This window comes from Rhinatrema bivittatum, chromosome 6, assembly GCF_901001135.1.
Source record: "Rhinatrema bivittatum chromosome 6, aRhiBiv1.1, whole genome shotgun sequence".
Taxonomy (NCBI): domain Eukaryota; kingdom Metazoa; phylum Chordata; class Amphibia; order Gymnophiona; family Rhinatrematidae; genus Rhinatrema; species Rhinatrema bivittatum.
The window spans coordinates 246,010,191-246,032,437 of NC_042620.1; the positions used below are offsets into that span (position 1 = coordinate 246,010,191).

The following is a 22,247-nucleotide window of genomic DNA, read 5'->3' on the forward strand; positions in this document are numbered from 1 at the left end:
TATCTGGTGATTTGTTAATAAGTTTGCAAACCATAGCAACAGTAAATATCCAGCATGGAATATTGTTAACCATGCACTTACAGACTTTACTGCTATATGTGGAATTATCATATTATCCTTTAAGGGCTAATTTTATAATTCCCTGCATAGTGGAAAAGTCTGCTCTTGGTATATAGGCAATAGAAACCCATGAAACTTTGCAGAAAAAAAATGTTTTATTTAGTGATCAGCTCAGAGATGTACTAGGATTCAGGGAGTCTGTCATTGAAGCCATTACTCCCACACTCTGGGCAGAACTAATCTTACCAGGACCCAGCTCTTTCCCCTCCTAGAATCTCAGGGCTTGGATCTCTATCTCTTTCCAGGATCTCAGAGAATCCAATGTGGCCCTTGGTGCCCTCCTTAGACCGGAGGGCACCTGGATTGAATCTCTGTTCCTTGCTTGCACCTCGGGACCCCTAGCTTGGATCTCTCGCCCCTCTCTAGGACCTCTGGACACCCTATTTGAATATCTCTCCCATCTTGGAACCTCGTAGCACTTGGTTCACATCACTTTCCTATGTTAGACCTCAGGGCATCTAGCTCTGATCCCTGTCCCTTCCTGGGACCTCAGCACACCCAACTCAGAGATCACTCTCGTCTCAGAATTCAGCACCCTGAGCTCTGATCCATGTTCCTTCTTGGACAGTCAGTAGCAGCAGTGTATACTCTGAGTATTCTTAATTGTTGACGTTTTGTGTTATTTTTGAAAAAAAGAATAACATTTCTCATCTAAGTTACATATTCATGTTTCAACTTTATAACTTCACTTTTTTCTCTATGACAATGGCAAAATGTTCTAAACTTGAATTTGCAAATAATATATTGACTTAGAACAAAAAAGCTAGAATTTTGTTTCCATCCACAGTTTTTAGAACACATAGTTACCATGCCCAGCTAATGAAAAGAAATATTTCCATAGCATTTGTGTTCACAGGTTTAAGTATTAAAGTCTTTGAAGTCAAATTATAAGCTTGAAACGTGAGTCCAAAGAAATGTATGTTCTACATTTGTAATTTCAAAATACTGAGTCAATTTTAATTGTCTTTTTCTCTAGGAGTGGGTGTCACCATGGTTCTTATTTCAGCACTAGTGTCTATTTATTATAATGTAATTGTTGCCTACAGTCTCTACTATTTATTTGCCTCATTCACACGAATTCTGCCATGGTCTGATTGCTATGAGTGGGCAGACGAGAACTGCAGCAAAACATCTAGAGGTACTTACATATGGTTTTAATATGATGTGATTTCAAATTTCATGCACTTAATTGTTCAATTACTGTCATGAAATATAAGGAAAAAAATAATAATATTACAAACAATTGATAAAATCTCAGTTGTGAGTATTTTATGGTTTAAAATCTAGTGTTTGATTATGATGCTATTATGCTGCTTTGACTGCAAGAAATACATTAAAGCTATTTTTCTGTAGCCTATGTTTCAAGTAAACAATTTATATTGTAATTGTTTTAGAATTTAAGTAGAAAAAAACCCCAGCACTATTCTGTATATCCTAAACCAATATCATAGATTGTATTTATAGTGTTATCCTCTTTCTGTGGGAACTTTTGTTTGGATTTTTTACGAAACGTGATAGGTTAGCACATGTATTAGAATATGTTAGAAGTTAGTGGGAGATTAATAAAATAGTATAATAATATTAGTAATAGTCTATAAAGTTATCCATGTAGAAAGTATTAAAGCATTTCTTCCTTCCGAAGTGTCAGTAACATGTCTCCTATATAAGCACTGCATTGCTGAGTACTACCCTGAATATTTAAAACCTTTAATTTTAAAAATATATTAAAAGTGAGCAGTCAAGCCTCACTGCTGCTGTCTGAGCTCAAAGAAGAGGGCAGTCAGGGATCAGAACTTCATTCCTGAAGGTGAAGGTGCCCTGATGTGATCATAGAGGATGGGAATAAATAAAAAAGCTTAACCAGCACGGAACAGCAGTTACTACCTTTAAGAGAAACATGGGGGTAACCTGCACTGAGCGGCAGTTATTACCCAACATGGGGGAAACCTGAACTGAGTGGCAGTTATTACCCTTAAGAGAAACATGGGGTAACCTGCACGGAGCCGCAGTTACTACCCTTAAGAGAAACATGGGGTAACCTGAACTGAGTGGCAGTTATTACCCTTAAGAGAAACATGGGGGTAACCTGCACTGTGCGGCATTTACTTCCCTTAAGAGAAACATGGGGTAACCTGAACTGAGTGGCAGTTATTACCCTTAAGAGAAACATGGGGGTAACCTGCATGGAGCAGCAGTTACTCCCCTTAAGAGAAACATGGGGGTAACAAGCACGGAGCGGCAGTTACTACCCAACATGGGGGTAACCTGAACTGAGTGGCAGTTATTACCCTTAAGAGAAGCATGGGGTAACCTGCACTGAGCGGCAGTTATTACCCAACATGGGGGAAACCTGAACTGAGTGGCAGTTATTACCCTTAAGAGAAACATGGGGTAACCTGCACGGAGTGGCAGTTACTCCCCTTAAGAGAAACATGGGGTAACCTGCACAGAGTGGCAGTTACTCCCCTTAAGAGAAACATGGGGGTAACCTGCACTGAGCGGCAGTTACTACCCTTAAGAGAAACATGGGGTAACCTGAACTGAGTGGCAGTTATTACCCTTAAGAGAAACATGGGGGTAACCTGCATGGAGCAGCAGTTACTCCCCTTAAGAGAAACATGGGGGTAACAAGCACGGAGCGGCAGTTACTACCCAACATGGGGGTAACCTGAACTGAGTGGCAGTTATTACCCTTAAGAGAAGCATGGGGTAACCTGCACTGAGCGGCAGTTACTCCCCTTAAGAGAAACATGGGGTAACCTGCACGGAGCGGCAGTTACTCCCCTTAAGAGAAACATGGGGGTAACAAGCACGGAGCGGCAGTTACTACCCAACATGGGGGTAACCTGAACTGAGTGGCAGTTACTACCCTTAAGAGAAACATGGGGTAACCTGAACTGAGTGGCAGTTACTCCCCTTAAGAGAAACATGGAGGTAACAAGCATGGAGCGGCAGTTACTACCCAACATGGGGGTAACCTGAACTGAGTGGCAGTTATTACCCTTAAGAGAAAAATGGGGTAACCTGCACTGAGCGGCAGTTACTACCCTTAAGAGAAAAATGGGGTAACCTGCACTGAGCGGCAGTTACTACCCTTAAGAGAAACATGGGGTAACCTGCACGGAGCGGCAGTTACTCCCCTTAAGAGAAACATGGGGGTAACCTGCACTGAAAGGCAGTTACTACCCTTAAGAGAAACATGGGGTAACCTGAACTGAGTGGCAGTTATTACCCTTAAGAGAAACATGGGGGTAACCTGCATGGAGCAGCAGTTACTCCCCTTAAGAGAAACATGGGGATAACAAGCACGGAGCAGTAGTTACTACCCAACATGGGGGTAACCTGAACTGAGTGGCAGTTATTACCCTTAAGAGAAACATGGGGTAACCTGCACTGAGCGGCAGTTACTACCCTTAAGAGAAACATGGGGTAACCTGAACTGAGTGGCAGTTATTACCCTTAAGAGAAACATGGGGGTAACCTGCACTGTGTGGCAGTTACTACCCTTAAGAGAAACATGGGGTAATATGCACTGAGCGGCAGTTACTACCTTGGGAAGCTTGCTGGACAGACTAGATGGACCATTTTGGTCTTTTGCTGCCATCATTACCATGTTACTATGTACTATGGGCTCATACATTCATGAGGAAGTAAAAGAACAGAAAGAAAAAAATCACAATGTCTGGAATGGTAACTCTCCTCTCTTTCTCCCGAACTGACACCCCAGTCAGTTCGACACAGTCTCTCAATTCGCTCCCACTATGTTTCTTAGCCATCTCTCCCTCGCATTCCTCTAAGACGCCTTTTTATGTTATGAAATGTCTGGTTATGTTATGTTGTATCAGTTGTCTCAGTTATTTACGATATGTTAAGTTATACGATAGGATAAGTTACAGTTACAGTTTACGATATATTAAGTTATAAATCATTCCCTATTTATATGCCTTCACTGTTCTATGTAACGCTCCTAAGCGAATTTTTTGTAGTTACATTGTAAACCGGTGTGATTTGTATTCTTACAGGAACATCGGTATAGAAAAATTAAAAATAAATAAATAAATAAATAGATTAAGATTCAATATTATGCTCTCACAGGGAAGTCAACCGTCATTTAGATTGAAAAAAAATGATAATAAAGTAGATAAGTGGTCTTTAAAACAATCATACTAATGCATGTTCACATTTCCTTTTACACAGGTTTCTGTAATATAAGTTCAGAAACTAATATCATTACAGTGAACATAACATGGGCAGAGCAAAATAACCAAACCTGCATTGATAATAGCACAGTTACGGAAAACACTCAGCTCCCAAGTCAGCAATACTGGAAGTAAGTCGGCACCTTTTATAAAACTCAAGGGGAAACATGCCCCAGTACCACCTCTTGTTTTTATCTGGGTAAGAACATAAGAACATAAGAAAATGCCATACTGGGTCAGACCAAGGATCCATCAAGCTCAGCATCCTGTTTCCAACAGTGGCCAATCCAGGCCATAAGAACCTGGCAAGTACCCAAAAACTAAGTCTATTCCATGTTACCATTACTAATGGCAGTGGCTATTCTCTAAGTAAACTTAATAGCAGATAATGGACTTCTCCTCCAAGAACTTATCCAATCCTTTTTTAAACACAGCTATACTAACTGCACTAACCACATCCTCTGGCAACAAATTCCAGAGTTTAATTGTGCGCTGAGTAAAAAAGAACTTTCTCCGATTAGTTTTAAATGTGCTCCATGCTAACTTCATGGAGTGCCCCCTAGTCTTTCTACTATCCGAAAGAGTAAATAACAGATTCACATCTACCCGTTCTAGACCTCTCATGATTTTAAACATCTCTATCATATCCCGCCTCAGTCGTCTCTTCTCCAAGCTGAAAAGTCCTAACCTCTTTAGTCTTTCCTCATTGGGGAGCTGTTCCATTCCCCTTATCATTTTGGTAGCCCTTCTCTGTACCTTCTCCATCGCAATTATATCTTTTTTGAGATGCGGCGACCAAAATTGTACACAGTATTCAAGGTGTGGTCTCACCACGGAGCGATACAGAGGCATTATGACATTTTCTATTTTATTCACCATTCCCTTTCTAATAATTCCCAACATTCTGTTTGCTTTTTTGACTGGCGCAGCACACTGAACCAACGATTTCAATGTGTTATCCAATATGACACCTAGATCTCTTTCTTGTGTTGTAGCACCTAATATGGAACCCAACATTGTGTAATTATAGCATGGGTTATTTTTCCCTATATGCATCACCTTGCACTTATCCACATTAAATTTCATCTGCCATTTGGATGCCCAATTTTCCAGTCTCACAAGGTCTTCCTGCAATTTATCACAATCTGCTTGTGATTTAACTACTCTGAACAATTTTGTGTCATCTGCAAATTTGATTATGTCACTCGTCATATTTCTTCCCAGATCATTTATAAATATATTGAAAAGTAAGGATCCCAATACAGATCCCTGAGGCACTCCACTGTCCACTCCCTTCCACTGAGAAAATTGTCCATTTAATCCTACTCGCTGTTTCCTGTCTTTTAGCCAGTTTGCAATCCACGAAAGGACATCGCCACCTATCCCATGACTTTTTACTTTTCCTAGAAGCCTCTCATGAGGAACTTTGTCAAACGCCTTCTGAAAATCCAAGTATACTATATCTATCGGTTCACCTTTATCCACATGTTTATTAACTCCTTCAAAAAAGTGAAGCAGATTTGTGAGGCAAGACTTGCCCTGGGTAAAGCCATGCTGACTTTGTTCCATTAAACCATGTCTTTCCATATGTTCTGTGATTTTGATGTTTAGAACACTTTCCACTATTTTTCCTGGCACTAAAGTCAGGTTAACCGGTCTGTAGTTTCCCATATCGCCCATGGAGCCCTTTTTAAATATTGGGGTTAAATTTGCTATCCTCCAGTCTTCAGGTACAATGGATGATTTTAATGATAGGTTACAAATTTTTACTAATAGGTCTAAAATTTCATTTTTTAGTTCCTTCAGAACTCTGGGGTGTATATCATCTGGTCCAGGTGATTTACTACTCTTCAGTTTGTCAATCATGCCTACCACATCCTCTAGGTTTAACTGGGTGATGATTTAACCTGCTAAAACTTACCTGGCCACCCAAAGGGAAGGAATATTTAAAGGCCCAGATTTGTACAGCCAAATGCTAAACTTAGATGGACAAACCCTTTTGAATTGCTCTCGGTTCAACTATTTTAAATCAATAGAAGCTACCATGTACTCAGTAACTGTTTTATTATTTCCAGAAATGTGGCACTCCATCAGTCCGGTGGCATAGATGAGACTGGTGTAGTTGTATGGCATTTAGCCCTTTGCCTCCTCCTGGCATGGATACTGGTTGGAGCAGCATTGTGTAAAGGAATTAAATCTTCTGGAAAGGTAATTTGGTATGGTAAATATGAGCAAAATTTTTAATCTAACAAATGATTGGACCAGTAAGGGAATAGATTAATGAGGTTTTGTTTTTTTTTTTATCCCTTTCTGTGTCAAAAGAAAATAAACATTGATGGCTCAGGCCCTAAATTTTTAACACATCAGCTGCTACATAATTGAAATTTTAAAATATAATTACATGGCTAATTCAGGGGTTCTCTTGTGTGTTGGTAGGTGGTGTATTTTACAGCTCTGTTCCCATATGTGGTCCTGCTTATTCTGCTAATACGAGGTGCTACCCTGGAAGGGGCTCGGGATGGTATTGATTACTTTATTGGAACTCAGTCTGACATCTCCAAACTGAAGAATGCAGAGGTGAGTTTACAATAAACTTTGCAAACAAAACATATAAAGAAAGAGGTTTCTGGGAGAAGGGTTTTATTTTTTGTTTACAGCTATGCATTGTGTGGGCAATTTCTATATAACCTGAAATGCTTTCAGTCCCACAGGTACTGCATTGCCATGGCCAGGAATGCATGAAACATTTTCTGAGATTTTTTTCTATGGATGCAAATGAGCTAATTTGCATCTGTAGCAAAATTGCATAAAATTTCACAAAAAGTCGCTAACCCATGGTAAATGCCACATGTTGTATATCTGCCACTAACTTTGATTAGCATTCTGGAATATAAGAGGTGAAAGTATTACATTATTATCTATAAATACTACGTTCCTGAAGAGCAAATCTTTCTTTAACAAGTCATGGATTCAATAAACCAATAAGATAAGTTTAATATTCCATATGTTGTTCTCTCTTATTGTATCCTTGTCACATGTCATAAGAACATAAGAACATAAGAAAATGCCATACTGGGTCAGACCAAGGGTCCATCAAGCCCAGCATCCTGTTTCCAACAGTGGCCAATCCAGGCCATAAGAACCTGGCAAGCACCCAAAAACTAAGTCTATTCCATGTTACCATTGCTAATGGTAGTGGCTATTCTCTAACGCGCGGATTTTAAAAGCCCTGCTCGCGTAAATCCGCCCGGATTTACGTGAGCACGGCCTTGCGCGCCGGCGAGCCTATTTTCCATAGGCCGCCGATGCGCGCAGAACCCCGGGACGCGCGTAGGTCCCGGGGTTTTTGGAAGGGGGCGTGTCGGGGGTGGGGGCCGACTGACGTGGCGTTTTGGGGGCGGGGTGCGGCGTTTCGGGGGCGGGACCAGGGGCGTGGTGCCGGCCCGGGCATTCCAGGGGCATGGCCACGCCCTCCGGAAACGCCCCCCGGTCGGGTCTCGGCGCGCCAGCAGCCCGCTGGCGCGCGTGGATTTACGTCTCCCTCCGGGAGGCGTAAATCCATGGATAAAGGTAAGGGGGGGTTTAGATAGGGCCGGGGGGGTGGGTTAGGTAGGGGAAGGGAGGGGAAGGTGAGGGGAGGGCGAAAGAAAGTTCCCTCCGAGGCCGCTCCGATTTCAGAGTGGACTCAGAGGGAACGGAGACAGGCTGCGCGGCTCGGCGCACGCCGCCTGCCCAAAATCGGCAGCCTTGCGCGCGCCGATCCAGGATTTTAGAAGATACACGCGGCTACGCGCGTATCTTATAAAATCCAGCGTACTTTTGTTTGCGCCTGGTGCGCAAACAAAAGTACGCGAACGCGGTTTTTTAAAAAATCTACCCCTAAGTGAACTTAATAGCAGGTAATGGACTTCTCCTCCAAGAACTTATCCAATCCTTTTTTAAACACAGCTATACTAACTGCACTAACCACATCCTCTGGCAACAAATTCCAGAGTTTAATTGTTCGTTGAATAAAAAAGAACTTTCTCCGATTAGTTTTAAATGTACCCCATGCTAACTTCATGGAGTGCCCCCTAGTCTTTCTATTATCCGAAAGAGTAAATAACCGATTCACATCTACCCGTTCTAGACCTCTCATAATTTTAAACATCTCTACCATATCCCCCCTCAGCCGTCTCTTCTCCAAGCTGAAAAGTCCTAACCTCTTTAGTCTTTCCTCATAGGGGAGCTGTTCCATTCCCCTTATCATTTTGGTAGCCCTTCTCTGTACCTTCTCCATTGCAATTATATCTTTTCTGAGATGCGGCGACCAGAATTGTACACAGTATTCAAGGTGCGGTCTCACCATGGAGCTATACAGAGGCATTATGACATTTTCTATTTTATTCACCATTCCCTTTCTAATAATTCCCAACATTCTGTTTGCTTTTTTGACTGCCACAGCACACTGAACCAACGATTTCAATGTGTTATCCACTATGACGCCTAGATCTCTTTCTTCGGTTGTAGCACCTAATATGGAACCTAACATTGTGTAATTATAGCATGGGTTATTTTTCCCTATATGCATCACCTTGCACTTATCCACATTAAATTTCATCTGCCATTTGGATGCCCAATTTTCCAGTCTCACAAGGTCTTCCTGCAATTTATCACAATCTGCTTGTGATTTAACTACTCTGAACAATTTTATGTCATCTGCAAATTTGATTATCTCACTCGTCGTATTTCTTTCCAGATCATTTATAAATATATTGAAAAGTAAGGGTCCCAATACAGATCCCTGAGGCACTCCACTGTCCACTCCCTTCCACTGAGAAAACTGTCCATTTAATCCTACTCTCTGTTTCCTGTCTTTTAGCCAGTTTGCAATCCACGAAAGGACATCACCACCTAACCCATGACTTTTTACTTTTCCTAGAAGCCTCTCATGAGGAACTTTGTCAAATGCCTTCTGAAAATCCAAGTATACTACATCTACCGGTTCACCTTTATCCACATGTTTATTAACTCCTTCAAAAAAGTGAAGCAGATTTGTGAGGCAAGACTTGCCTTGGGTAAAGCCATGCTGACTTTGTTCCATTAAACCATGTCTTTCTATATGTTCTGTGATTTTGATGTTCAGAACACTTTCCACTATTTTTCCTGGCACTGAAGTCAAGCTAACAGGTCTGTAGTTTCCCGGATCACCCCTGGAGCCCTTTTTAAATATTGAGGTTACATTTGCTATCCTCCAGTCTTCAGGTACAATGGATGATTTTAATGATAGGTTACAAATTTGTACTAATAGGTCTGAAATTTCATTTTTTAGTTTCTTCAGAACTCTGGGGTATATACCATCCGGTCCAGGTGATTTACTACTCTTCAGTTTGTCAATCAGGCCTACCACATCTTCTAGGTTCACCGTGATTTGATTCAGTCCATCTGAATCATTACCCATGAAAACCTTCTCCATTACAGGTACCTCCCCAACATCCTCTTCAGTAAACACCGTAGCAAAGAAATCATTTAATCTTTCCACGATGGCCTTATCTTCTCTAAGTGCCCCTTTAACCCCTCGATCATCTAATGGTCCAACTGACTCCCTCACAGGCTTTCTGCTTCGGATATATTTTAAAAAGTTTTTACTGTGAGTTTTTGCCTCTACAGCCAACTTCTTTTCAAATTCTCTCTTAGCCTGTCTTATCAATGTCTTACATTTAACTTGCCAACGTTTATGCTTTATCCTATTTTCTTCTGTTGGTTCCTTTTTCCAATTTTTGAATGAAGATCTTTTGGCTAAAATAGCTTCTTTAACCTCCCCTTTTAACCATGCCAGTAATCGTTTTTCCTTCTTTCCATCTTTCTTAATGTGTGGAATACATCTAGACTGTGCTTCTAGAATGGTATTTTTTAAGAATGACCACACCTCTTGGACTTTTTTTACTTTTGTAGCTGCTCCTTTCAGTTTTTTTCTAACAATTTTTCTCATTTTATCAAAGTTTCCCTTTTGAAAGTTTAGCACGAGAGCCTTGGATTTGTACACTGTTCCTCTTCCAGTCATTAAATCAAATTTGATCATATTATGATCACTATTGTCAAGCGGACCCATCACCGATACCTCTCTCACCAAGTCCTGTGCTCCACTGAGAATTAGATCTAAAATTGCTCCCTCTCTCATCAGTTCCTGAACCAATTGCTCCATAAAGTTATAATTTATTCCATCCAGGAATGTTATCTCTCTAGCGTGACCCGATGATACATTTACCCAGTCTATATTGGGGTAATTGAAGTCTCCCATTATTACTGCACTACCAATTTGGTTAGCTTCCCTAATTTCTCTTAGCATTTCACTGTCCATCTCACCATCTTGACCAGGTGGACGGTAGTATACCCCTATCACTGTAGTCTTCCCTGACACACAAGGGATTTCTACCCATAAAGATTCAATTTTGTATTTAGTCTCATGCAGGATGTTTATCCTGTTGGACTCTATGCCATCCCGGACATAAAGCGCCACACCTCCTCCCGGGTGCTCCTCTCTGTCATTGCGATATAATTTGTACCCCGTATAGCACTATCCCATTGGTTATCCTCTTTCCACCATGTCTCTGAGATGCCAATTAAGTCTATGTCATTATTCACTGCTATACATTCTAATTCTCCCATCTTACTTCTTAGACTTCTGGCATTAGCATACAGATATTTCAAAGTTTGTTTTTTGTTTGTATTTTCATTATGCTTTTTAATTGATAGGGATAAGTTCGAATTTTTTAGCTCAGGTGAGTTTTTAGTTACAGGCACTTGGACTATTTTTCTAATTATTGGAACCTCACTGTCGGGATGCCCTAATTCTGATGCATCATTAGTATCCTTTGAAGATACCTCTCTCGAACCATGCGCTGCTGAGTGACTGTCGGCTTTCCCCTTTGTTCTAGTTTAAAAGCTGTTCTATCTCCTTTTTAAAGGTTAGCGCCAGCAGTCTGGTTCCACCCTGGTTAAGGTGGAGCCCATCCCTTCGGAAGAGACTCCCCCTTCCCCAAAAGGTTCCCCAGTTCCTAACAAAACTGAATCCCTCTTCCTTGCACCATCGTCTCATCCACACATTGAGACTCCGGAGCTCTGCCTGCCTCTGGTGACCTGCACGTGGAACAGGGAGCATTTCAGAGAATGCTACCCTGGAGGTTCTGGATTTAAGCTTTCTACCTAAGAGCCTAAATTTGGCTTCCAGAACCTCCCTCCCACATTTTCCTATGTCGTTGGTGCCCACATGTACCATGACAGCCGGCTCCTCCCCAGCACTGTCTAAAATCCTATCTAGGTGATGCGTGAGGTCCGCCACCTTCGCACCAGGTAGGCATGTTACCAGGCGATCCTCATGCCCACCAGCCACCCAGCTATCTACATTCCTAATAATCGAATCACCAACTATGACGGCCGACCTAACCCTTCCCTTCTGGGCAGTAGGCCTTGGGGAGATATCCTCAGTGCGAAAGGACAATGCATCACCTGGAGAGCAGGTCCTTGCTACAGGATCCTTTCCTGCTGCACCTGGTTGGTGCTCTCCCATCATGAGACCTTCTTCCTCCAAGGCAGCACCAGGGCTGCCAGTCTGAAGTTGGGACTTGACTACTATGTCCCTGAAGGTCTCATCTATATACCTCTCTGTCTGCCTCAGCTCCTCCAGGTCTGCCACTCTAGACTCCAGAGATCGGACTCGTTCTCTGAGAGCCAGGAGCTCTTTGCATCGCATGCATATGTACAACTTCTCACCGGTAGGTAAAAATTCATACATGTGACACTCTATGCAAAAGACTGGGAAGCCCCCCTCTTGCTGCTGGACTGCTGCCTTCATCTCAATTTTGATCAGTTCCTAGTTAAGTTTTAGGTTGCTATGGGAGTAGGAATGTGTCTAACATCCTTTAAATGTCAGCGATGAGGTGTGCAGCAGAATTCACAGATTCACAGGAATCTGATGCTTCTGCTATAGCTCCTTGGAAATGAGCTGTCTCCTTTCACAGAGGCTAGCTTAGCCTATTTGGGATTTGAACAGATGGTCTAGAGGTAATGATGGCTTTTACTGCATGATTATAGAACTTTTCTGGGCACATATTTCACTTTTTATCTTTAGAGTGCTGTAATTCTGTAATGATTGTTGTTTTTAACATTGTGTTTTAAAAGTTTTATATCAGTTATTGTGCTTTATATCAGTTATTGTGCTTTATTTTTTAGGATATTCTTCTTTGGACATTTTATTTTTGTGTTTTATTTGTGATATGTCTGATGTTATTTAGATGATTTGTTGTATACTGCTTTTGGCTAAGATTCTTTGGAAAGATGGGATATAAAAATGTATGAATAAATACATATATACAGTACAATGCTGTGCTATTCCCTGAGCTATCCAGTCCCTACCATATCTTGCTATTTTTCACTTTTATTTAGAATTTCACAGTTGATGTCAACATGTTCATATTTTAGGCTTGGAAAGATGCTGCCACTCAAGTCTTCTATTCTCTTTCAACGGCGTGGGGTGGTATAATAGCTTTGTCTTCCTACAATAAATTCCACAACAACTGCTATTTAGATGCTATTGTGGTATGTGTGATAAATGCCCTGACGAGTTTATTTGCTGGATTTGCTATCTTTTCAATCATGGGACACATGGCTTTCCTATCGCAGAAACCTGTTTCAAAAGTGGTAGATGGTGGTAAGTTTAACAGTAAATATGATTTAAAAAAATGTTTCATTGTTGCCAATATAATTTAGTTCATGTCAATGTCAGGGTAAAGAAGTAATGTGAACACTAGTGCATAAAACGCTACAGTACAAGACCATAGGTTGTGAATGTTCAACAATTCAATAAAACAACCCATAACTTAGGATGCTGCACATCCAAGCTGTTGAGGGTAATTATTTGAGGTCTCTATAAACATTATAATAAGAATTCTGTAGTTTTTTTATTCTAAGTACTGGGTTGCTTTATTGAAAGGATAAAGAAGAAGCAGAATTAGAGGGACAATTAGAGACTGAATGGAATGATAGAGGAAACAGTGATAGCAAATAGAGGAGGAAGGAGAGAGATGATGGATTAGAGAATATAGAAAGGAGTAAGAAGTGAGAATGTGGGAAAATAGAAAGTGACTGAAGAAACAGGTAGATAGATAATGGAGGGGAAAAGGTGATCACAACTGCTTATCCATATATTTATACCCTTGTCCATCCCCTTGACCCTGTCCTCCCACTCCTATATCCAGGATTCAATAAAGGCCTAATTTTAAAAAGCCTACGCACACCTATACCAGGAGATACACGCAAAAGAAAGACTTCCCGAAAAAGGGGTAGGCTGGAGGCGGGGTCTGGGCAGGGCATGGGCGGGGCATGGGCGGACTGGGACAGTGCCAATAAGGCCCTGTCTCGCTGACATGCGCGCTGGAAATGCCGAACCCACGCAACTTGCTGCTACTCCGGACTGTGTGTAAGTAATAAAACAAAAAAAAGTAGGTTAGTTAAGAGGGTTTTAGGGGTCAGAATGGATAGGGGAAAAGAGAGGCAGGTTAAGTAGGGGATTTAGTAAGTTCCCTCCCAGTCTGCTCCTTTATTGGAGAAAACTGGGGAAAAGGACTGGTCCGTCGTTGCGTGCATCTACTGTATCCCCCCCCCCCCCCACACACTTTTGTGCGCGAGACAGCACTCGTGCGCACATGCGTGTGCTGATATAAAATCATACACACGTGCACATGGGTAGCAGATTTTGTAACATGCATGCGGCGACACGCACATGTTATAAAATCGCACGTCAAGGTGCATGCACCAGGAAGCATGCTCACATGGACACCCGCATATGGGTTTAAAAATCTATCTTTAAATTGACAAGTCTAATTTCTCTAAAGCTTGGTTATTTAAGCTAAGAAAGATTAGGCAAGACATTTACATTGTATGATATGGAAGCAAAAGAAATTATTAATTTGAAGGAATAAAAATGGAAACATAGTATGATTTTAAGGCCTATATATCGATTAAGCATATTGGGCCAGATGCACATAGCATGTCTCCCAGAGACAGAAAATGGGGAAAAAACACTTTTGTACGTAGGCCCCATTATGATATAATCCATCACTGGGATCAGTATCTTTAGACAACCAAAATAATGAATCCAATAGACCAAGTATGTCTTTGTATGGATAAGACAAAAATGCCCATTATGCTTTGAGGCATGAGATCATTATGCCATTTTCCATACCAGGGATCCAAGTACTGTCCTAGAGACTTTTCCAAACGATATAAGATGTACAATATCTCATGTTTTTTTATTTAAAGATACAGAACAAATGAAGTGGGGAAGTGCAGTACTAATGTGATGTTGTTATGAGTCAAATGAAAAGCACTGCCAAATAAGTTAAGAATTTTTATTGTTATTCCAACTGTTTAAAAAAAATCAAAATTGTCAATTTGTTCACTTAGGATTTGCTTTGGCATTTATGGCCTATCCAGAAGCATTGACCATGCTTCCAGTTTCTCCTCTTTGGTCCATTCTTTTCTTCTTTATGCTTTTGGCCTTGGGTCTGGATTCACAGTTTGCCCTGATAGGTAAGTAGCATTTTCTTGATCTTCAGTAAAGCTGTCATCCATAAAAAAGTTAATTATGTAATCCAAAAAGATATGATCTATCTTGGTGGTAAAAAAACTGGGGGAGGATGGGGGGGGGGGGGGAGGAAGTGGATTGGGAGGCCCTGGGGGTTGGATAAAGTTTGAGAAGTCACTTGCCCATCTACCCAGAATGAGAAGACAACAAAAGAGACTTTATTTATTTATGTAAATGTTTTATATATCATCATTCCATGTGAGATTCACTAGTTCATAATGCTTTATAGATAAAACATTCATAATTATAATGAGTGTTACAAGGTGGACAAACAATCATAATAAAGAGAAGTATTACAGTGGTAGACATATAACAGGACAGCATAGCTATATTATAGGGGTTTGTGAATGGGGGGTATTGTTCAAGACTTATTTTGGTTATCTATGTCATGGGGAACTGAGTGTTTCTGTCAAGTAGAAGGCCTTTTTGAATAGCCAAGTTTTTAAGTTGCTCTTGAATTTCTTTTTGTCCGTTATTGTTCAAGGTACCTCTGGCATGGAGTTCCATAATTTTGGGTCAGCAACTGATATCACTATCTCTAGTTCGCATTAGTTGAGAATTTCTTAAGTTCGGGATTTCTAGGAGGCCTTAGTTCTGTGATCTGAGTGTTTGCAGAGGGTAGTGTGGTTTAAATGTTATTCCCAGCAGATCATTGCTGTTTGGGTTAATGTTATTGAATATTATTGTTAGGATTTATAATATATTCTTGACTGTACAGGAAGCCAAATGCAAAGCCATCAGTGTTGGGGTGATGTGGGTAAATCTCCTTGCTCCAGACAAAAGTCTAGCTGCGGCATTTTGCACTAGTTGCAGAGGTTTTAAGTGACTTGCCGGAAGACCTAGAAGTAAGGAATTACAGTAATCCAGGATTGAGAATATAAGAGATTGTAATACTGCTCTGAAATCTGTTGTGCTTAGTAAAGGTTTCAATCAGCTCAGAATCCGCAGCTTGTAGAAACCAGATCTAATCAATTTGCTTATGTGGGCTTTCATTGTTAAATGTTCATCGATTTGGACTCCTAGGTCTCTCACTTGGGTTGCTGGGATTCATTGGCAACTTCCGAGATCTATTCCTGGGGGTATAGATTTTGGTGGGTTGTGGCTCAACCAAATTATTTCAGTTTTTTGGGGGTTCATCGAAAGTTTCCATTACGCTAGTTTTTCTTTTATTTTAATCATATATTCCAACCTTAGTGATGTTGTTTTTTCAAATGATTTTGTTAGAGGGATATAGAATTGTAGATCATCTGCATATAGGAAGAAGTTTAATTCCAAATCTGTTAGTAATTTGCATTTGGGCAGCATGTATATATTAAATAATGTTGCTGATAGTGCTGATTCTTGTGGTACAACCGTTGTGCTTTGGAAAGTGTCGGACAAGTGATTGTCGAGTTTTACTTGGAATGATCTATCTGCAAGGAATGAGGTGAACCATTTTAGCACATTTCCATCAATCCCAATGTTTTTCAATTATTGGCATATCAAGTTATGATTAACAGTGTTGAAGGCGGCTGTTAAATCAATCAGGACTAGGGGGTATGATTCATTAGAGTCAAAACCGTGTAATACAGGATCAGTTATGGACTGAAGAAGAGTTTCTGTTGAGTGATTTTTCTGGAATCCAAATTGGTTAGGATAAAGTGTCTTTTTGTCTTCAAGATGATTCTCTAATTGGGTAAGGACTGCTTTTCTAGTATTTTCACAATGAAGGTTAAGTTGGAGATTGGTCAATAGTTATCCCAGTCATCAGATCTTCCAGATTTATTTTTTTAAATTGATTTTATAACCTCCTGTTTTAGACCTTGCAGCATATAACCTTCCGCAAAGGTGAGGTTGACTAGAATTGCAATTGTAGGGGTTATTGTCTGGTTTACTTGTTTCAGCAAGGTGGCTTTTATCGGGTCAAGGGGATGTGTAGCTTTTTTAGTTTGGTTATAATTTTGCTTATCTCCAGCTTTGAAACTCTGTCAAATGATGACCATTTAACTTGTGCAGATGATTTGTTGTTTCAGCATCTTGATTTTTTTCTGTTAGCACTGTTGCGTAGTCATTACATGATGTTTTTGTAAAATTAAAGTTCGTTGTTTGGTGTGAAGAAGGGTCTTTAATTAGACTCTTAACTGTCTCAAACAAGAGTTTTGAGTTGAATACTACTCCATGTATCTGTTTTTGCATAATATTCTTTTTCTGATTTGTTCGTTAGTGTTCGGGGTTGGGATAGGTATGATTTGTTCTTCTTAGTGATTCATCTGTAGAGTTTTTTCACCATCTTTTTCTGGCTTTCTTAGTAGTTTTTTTTTACTCTTTCAGTTCTTCATTATATCAGGGGTTCATTTTTCTCTGATTTTCTTTATTTTTGTTTGTAGTTTTTGTTTCGATTGGGCTATATTCATCTGCAATTTCTTTGATCATTTTTTCCCACAAATCAAATGCCTCATAGCAGCTGTTTAAGTTTAAATAATTAATTTTGATTTCTAATGATTTGTCAGTGTTTCCATTTTTATTTTCTTTCTGAATGTTTGGGTGTTTTTAATTTTAGAGCATTTTGTTATTTTTTTTTTTTTTTAATAATAGATCTGCTTTGATTAGATGGTGATCAGACCATGAGATTGTCTTGTGTTTAGTACTTATATTGTAGTAGCTAGGATTTGTGAATATGAGATCAAGTGATGTGCCTGCTTTGTGGGTGGCTTCAGAGACATGTTGAGTCCATCCTAAGGCCTCCATTGCACTAAGAAACAAGTCGCAAGAGGGGGATCTTGGTGAATCATTTATTTGTAGATTAAAGTCTCCTTAGATTATTGTTGTCTCTGGAGTATGGGATTCTTTTGTGAAAAGTTCAATAATGAGTGAGCAATCTTTTTGGAGTAAGCCAGGTGTGCAGTATACCAAATTGATATTAATTTGTTCTGATTTTAAGATAGCATAAGAACATAAGAACATAAAAAATTGCCATGCTGGGTCAGACCAAGGGTCCATCAAGCCCAGCATCCTGTTTCCAACAGAGGCCAAAACCAGGCCACAAGAACCTGGCAATTACCCAAACACTAAGAAGAACTCATGCTACTGATGCAATTAATAGCAGTGGCTATTCCCTAAGTATAATTGATTAATAGCCATTAATGGACTTCTACTTCATATGGTGGGTAGATTTCGATTTTCTTTAGTGTTAATTTGAGTTCTTTTTTGCAGATTATTAGTAGGCCTTCACCTTTCCTTTTTTGTCGTGGTATATGGAATAGATCATAACTTGCATGTGATAATTGGTTTAAGAGCACATTGTCCTTGTTGTTTAGCCAGGTTTCAGTTATGCAAAATATTGTTGGTTGTTGGTCATCAATAATATCCTTGATGAGTGGGATTTTTTTTTCAAATTGATTGAGCGTTCAGGAGTAGTAGGGTGAACAGTATGCATGTTTTGATATTTTGGTTTTTGGAGTGATAGCCTACAAGCTGTCAAGCTTCTACGGTTAATACCTGGGATATATCTAGGGCCACTGGAAGGGGCAAGTGAGGTAGGCATTATGGGCAGCACAAATACACCTTAGCAGGGGGCAGGGCAGCAATGCTCCATGTAGCCACTGCAGCTACAACAGTAGGAGCTCTTCTGAGTCAACTAACAGCCATGTCATCAGAGGGGATCCACCCCCACCCACCACAACTAGCCAGGCAACATTGGAGGGAGATTCCTCTACCTCTGATCTGCCTGGGAACAGATCTGGATTATCCTTAGTATCCTTAGCTGGATGGACCAAAATAACTTGACAAATAGTATGGGTCACTTCATTGTTTTCTGCCATCTACTGTGTTACTATGTATAAACATATTTGTTCTTTACAGAAACAGTTACAACAGCAATACAGGATGGCTTTCCAAAAGTAATGAAAAAAATGAGAATCCCTATCACAGCTGGTTGCTGCATATTCTTATTTCTTCTTGGTCTCGTCTGTGTCACTCAGGTATTAGCTATTCAATGTTTTTTTTACTTCATATTTTTTAGCATTTTATGATATTCAATACAATAATGTATGTCAGCCAAATTATGTATGCAGAGAGGAGAAAGAGAAAAAAGAAAAGGAACAAGTAGTCATTAAATGTGGCTTATCTGAATAGTTTGAAGACAGAGATCCGCCAAAACACTAGGAAGACAAGAAGATTCATAAATGAAAAACTAATCTTGCAAGATGCTACGTCATGCATTATTAGCCATTCACTAGCAGCAAGATTAATATGGCGTAATATGAAGACAGGTATGAAAGAGTACACAGATATGCCCCAAAATGATGGCTGAGTCCCATGTTAGCTCTCCCTAATATGTATTCAATTTTCGCATTGAGACACTGTTCCTAAACATAGATACTTGGCAAGCCAATTTTTCCCTTGGCAACATGAAATAAATCAGACAAGTATCTCTTAAGATTCATGTAGTGGACCCCGCTTTCTTCTTTGTGACAGGCAAGTGGCATTTCTCAGTTAATTTATATTTTTAGTTAATTTCCACTCTTTCACGCTTGCAGCATTTTAGAGTATGTAACCTCTTCCTAATAGTCAACAAGAGGGCATTGGCCAAATCATTTCCTTTCCTTCTTTACTAAACTGTGAATTAGAATTTTTGTTTAACATTTACTCTTTTTTATTGAACACCTTTACTAATCAAACAACAACATAGCTAAGGACAATCTGGTTCCATTTATCCCTGAGAAGGTACTTGTTTGTAGCATAATTGATAATTATAATTAGGGGTGTGCATGCTGATTTTTTTTTTCATTTTGTTTGATTTTACTGCATACTATTTGCAAATAGTGTGCTCTAAAATGATAATTTAAAAAATGAGATTCATTTCTGTGGGTGTATTTTGTTTTGGAAATGAAACAAATGCACATCCCTACTTATACTGTCTCCACATAGGCAGACTATTACATAAATAGGTATATACCAGAAAAAAACAGGTAAGCATAATACTGGTTCATATCACAAATATATATATCTACAATCATTAACCCAAGTAAGTACTAAACCATATTTTATATTGCACAGCTTATATTAATCAAAAAAGTTTTATTGTATCTTAAACATTAGATTCAATATAAATGATCAAGAGCACCACCCACTGTACTACATATCATGCATAAAAAACAAACATCGTCCTGAACAAAGCATAACATGGAGCTCAACACACATGCCACACAAGCATTCTACCCTGATTAAAATGCAATTGCCAACGTATACACCTTATTAGCTTACTTAACTGCTCAAATATATATGTCATTTAGATATGCATGCACAGAAATTAAAAAACACATTGAAACAAGTTCAAATAACTTATATAAACAAGTGCTCAAAAATTGATAAATACATTACAAGAACTACTATATTCATTTCACATCCAACAAAAGTTCATAGATCTAAACAAAGTCCAACAAAGGCTTCTGTTTCACCCGCAACTGGGCTTCATCAGGGTACATACTGCAACACAGGCATCAGAACAGCATTTGAATCAAGATGACTAAACGGTAATCTTCTTGGAAATTTTCATAGCATCAGTCATGAGTTGTGACAATCATATTCATGTGCTGTGAAATTACCGAAGACATTACAAATTAAAACCTACTATAACTAGTACCTTAAAAAGCTTACAAGATACTGTGATTTATTCAAACCTCAAATGTAGATCAAGGTGGTGTCCCAAATCTTATTGCAGCATTCTTTAAAGCAGCGGTTCTCAACCTGTGGGTCGCGACCCCGGTGGGGGTCGAACGACCAAAACACCGGGGTCGCCTAAAGCCATTGGAAAATACATATTTCTGATGGCTTTAGCCGCTGAGAAGTCACACTACCATCTGCAGCAGCGCTATTCAGCTGGAACGCATGCTATTATGGATGCGCGTTCCAAACTGAATGCCTGCGCGCATGCGCAGACGTGATTGCATCATCCGTCCGGGGCCTAAGGGGCGGGGGAAGCGGGGGGAACGCTCCACAGTCCATAGCAGCGCATTACATGTGTCCAGCGCTTGCTGACGTCATCAGTGGGCGGACGCAGCAAGCGCCGGAGGACAGAAGCCTAGGAGGCAGAGAGGCAAGAGGCAGAGAGCCAAGAGAGCCTGCGAGACAGCCTGCTGGTGTAAAAAAGGTTAATAATGTAAAAACAGTACACACACCATACACACAATACTGTGTGGGGCGGATTTTAAAAGGCGCGCGAATAGCCTACTTTTGTTTGCGCTCCAGGCGCAAACAAAAGTACGCTGGATTTTAGTAGATACGCGCGGAGCCGCGCGTATCTGCTAAAAACCTGGATCGGCCCGCGCAAGGCTATCGATTTTGTATAGCCGGCGCGCGCCGAGCCGCGCAGCCTACCCCCGTTCCCTCCAAGGCCGCTCCAAAATCGGAGCGGCCTTGGAGGGAATCCTCTAATGCCCTCCCCTCACCTTCCCCTCCCTTCCTCTACCTAACCCACCCCCCCGGGCCCTGTCTACACCCCCCCCCTTACCTTTCTCCGGGGAGTTACGCCTCCCGGAGGGAGAAGTAAATCCCCGCGCGTGAGCGGGCCTCCTGCGCGCCGGGCCGCGACCTGGGGGCGGGTACGGAGGGAGTGGCCACGCCCCCGGACCGCCCCGGGCCGTAGCCACGCCCCCGTACCCGCCCCCAAAACGCTGCCGACACCCCCCCGAAACGCCGCGACGACCAGGCCCGCCCCCCCGACACGCCCCCGACACGCCCCCCTCGGAGAACCCCGGGACTTACGCGAGTCCCGGGGCTCTGCGCGCGCCGGGAGGCCTATGTAAAATAGGCTTCCCGGCGCACAGGGCCCTGCTCGCGTAAATCCGCCCGGTTTTTGGGCGGATTTACGCGAGCAGGGCTCTGAAAATCCGCCCCTGTGAGTGTAAGGTGCTTTGGGGCGGATTTTAAAAGGCGCGCGAATAGCCTACTTTTGTTTGCGCTCCAGGCGCAAACAAAAGTACGCTGGATTTTAGTAGATACGCGCGGAGCCGCGCGTATCTGCTAAAAACCTGGATCGGTGCGCGCAAGGCTATCGATTTTGTATAGCCGGCGCGCGCCGAGCTGCGCAGCCTACCCCCGTTTCCTCCAAGGCCGCTCCGAAATCGGAGCGGCCTTGGAGGGAATCCTCTAACGCCCTCCCCTCACCTTCCCCTCCCTTCCTCTACCTAACCCACCCCCCGGCCCTGTCTACACCCCCCCCTTACCTTTCTCTGGGGATTTACGCCTCCCGGAGGGAGAAGTAAATCCCCGCGCGCGAGCGGGCCTCCTGCGCGCCGGGCCGCGACCTGGGGGCGGGTACAGAG

The 22,247-nt window shown here is 41.3% G+C and overlaps 1 protein-coding gene across 2 annotated transcripts in view; it reads left to right on the top strand.

Moving 5' to 3' along the window:
- The window catches only part of LOC115094057 (sodium- and chloride-dependent neutral and basic amino acid transporter B(0+)-like), a 60,565-nt gene that overhangs the window by 16,013 nt on the left and 22,305 nt on the right, over window positions 1–22,247 (top strand). For both annotated transcript variants that reach the window (XM_029606714.1, XM_029606715.1), the window contains exons 4-10: window positions 1,097–1,258; window positions 4,318–4,450; window positions 6,395–6,527; window positions 6,756–6,896; window positions 12,780–13,008; window positions 14,763–14,888; window positions 18,784–18,902. In XM_029606714.1, the coding sequence (XP_029462574.1) occupies window positions 1,097–1,258; window positions 4,318–4,450; window positions 6,395–6,527; window positions 6,756–6,896; window positions 12,780–13,008; window positions 14,763–14,888; window positions 18,784–18,902 (1,043 nt within the window). The remainder of the gene's footprint in view (window positions 1–1,096; window positions 1,259–4,317; window positions 4,451–6,394; window positions 6,528–6,755; window positions 6,897–12,779; window positions 13,009–14,762; window positions 14,889–18,783; window positions 18,903–22,247) is intronic.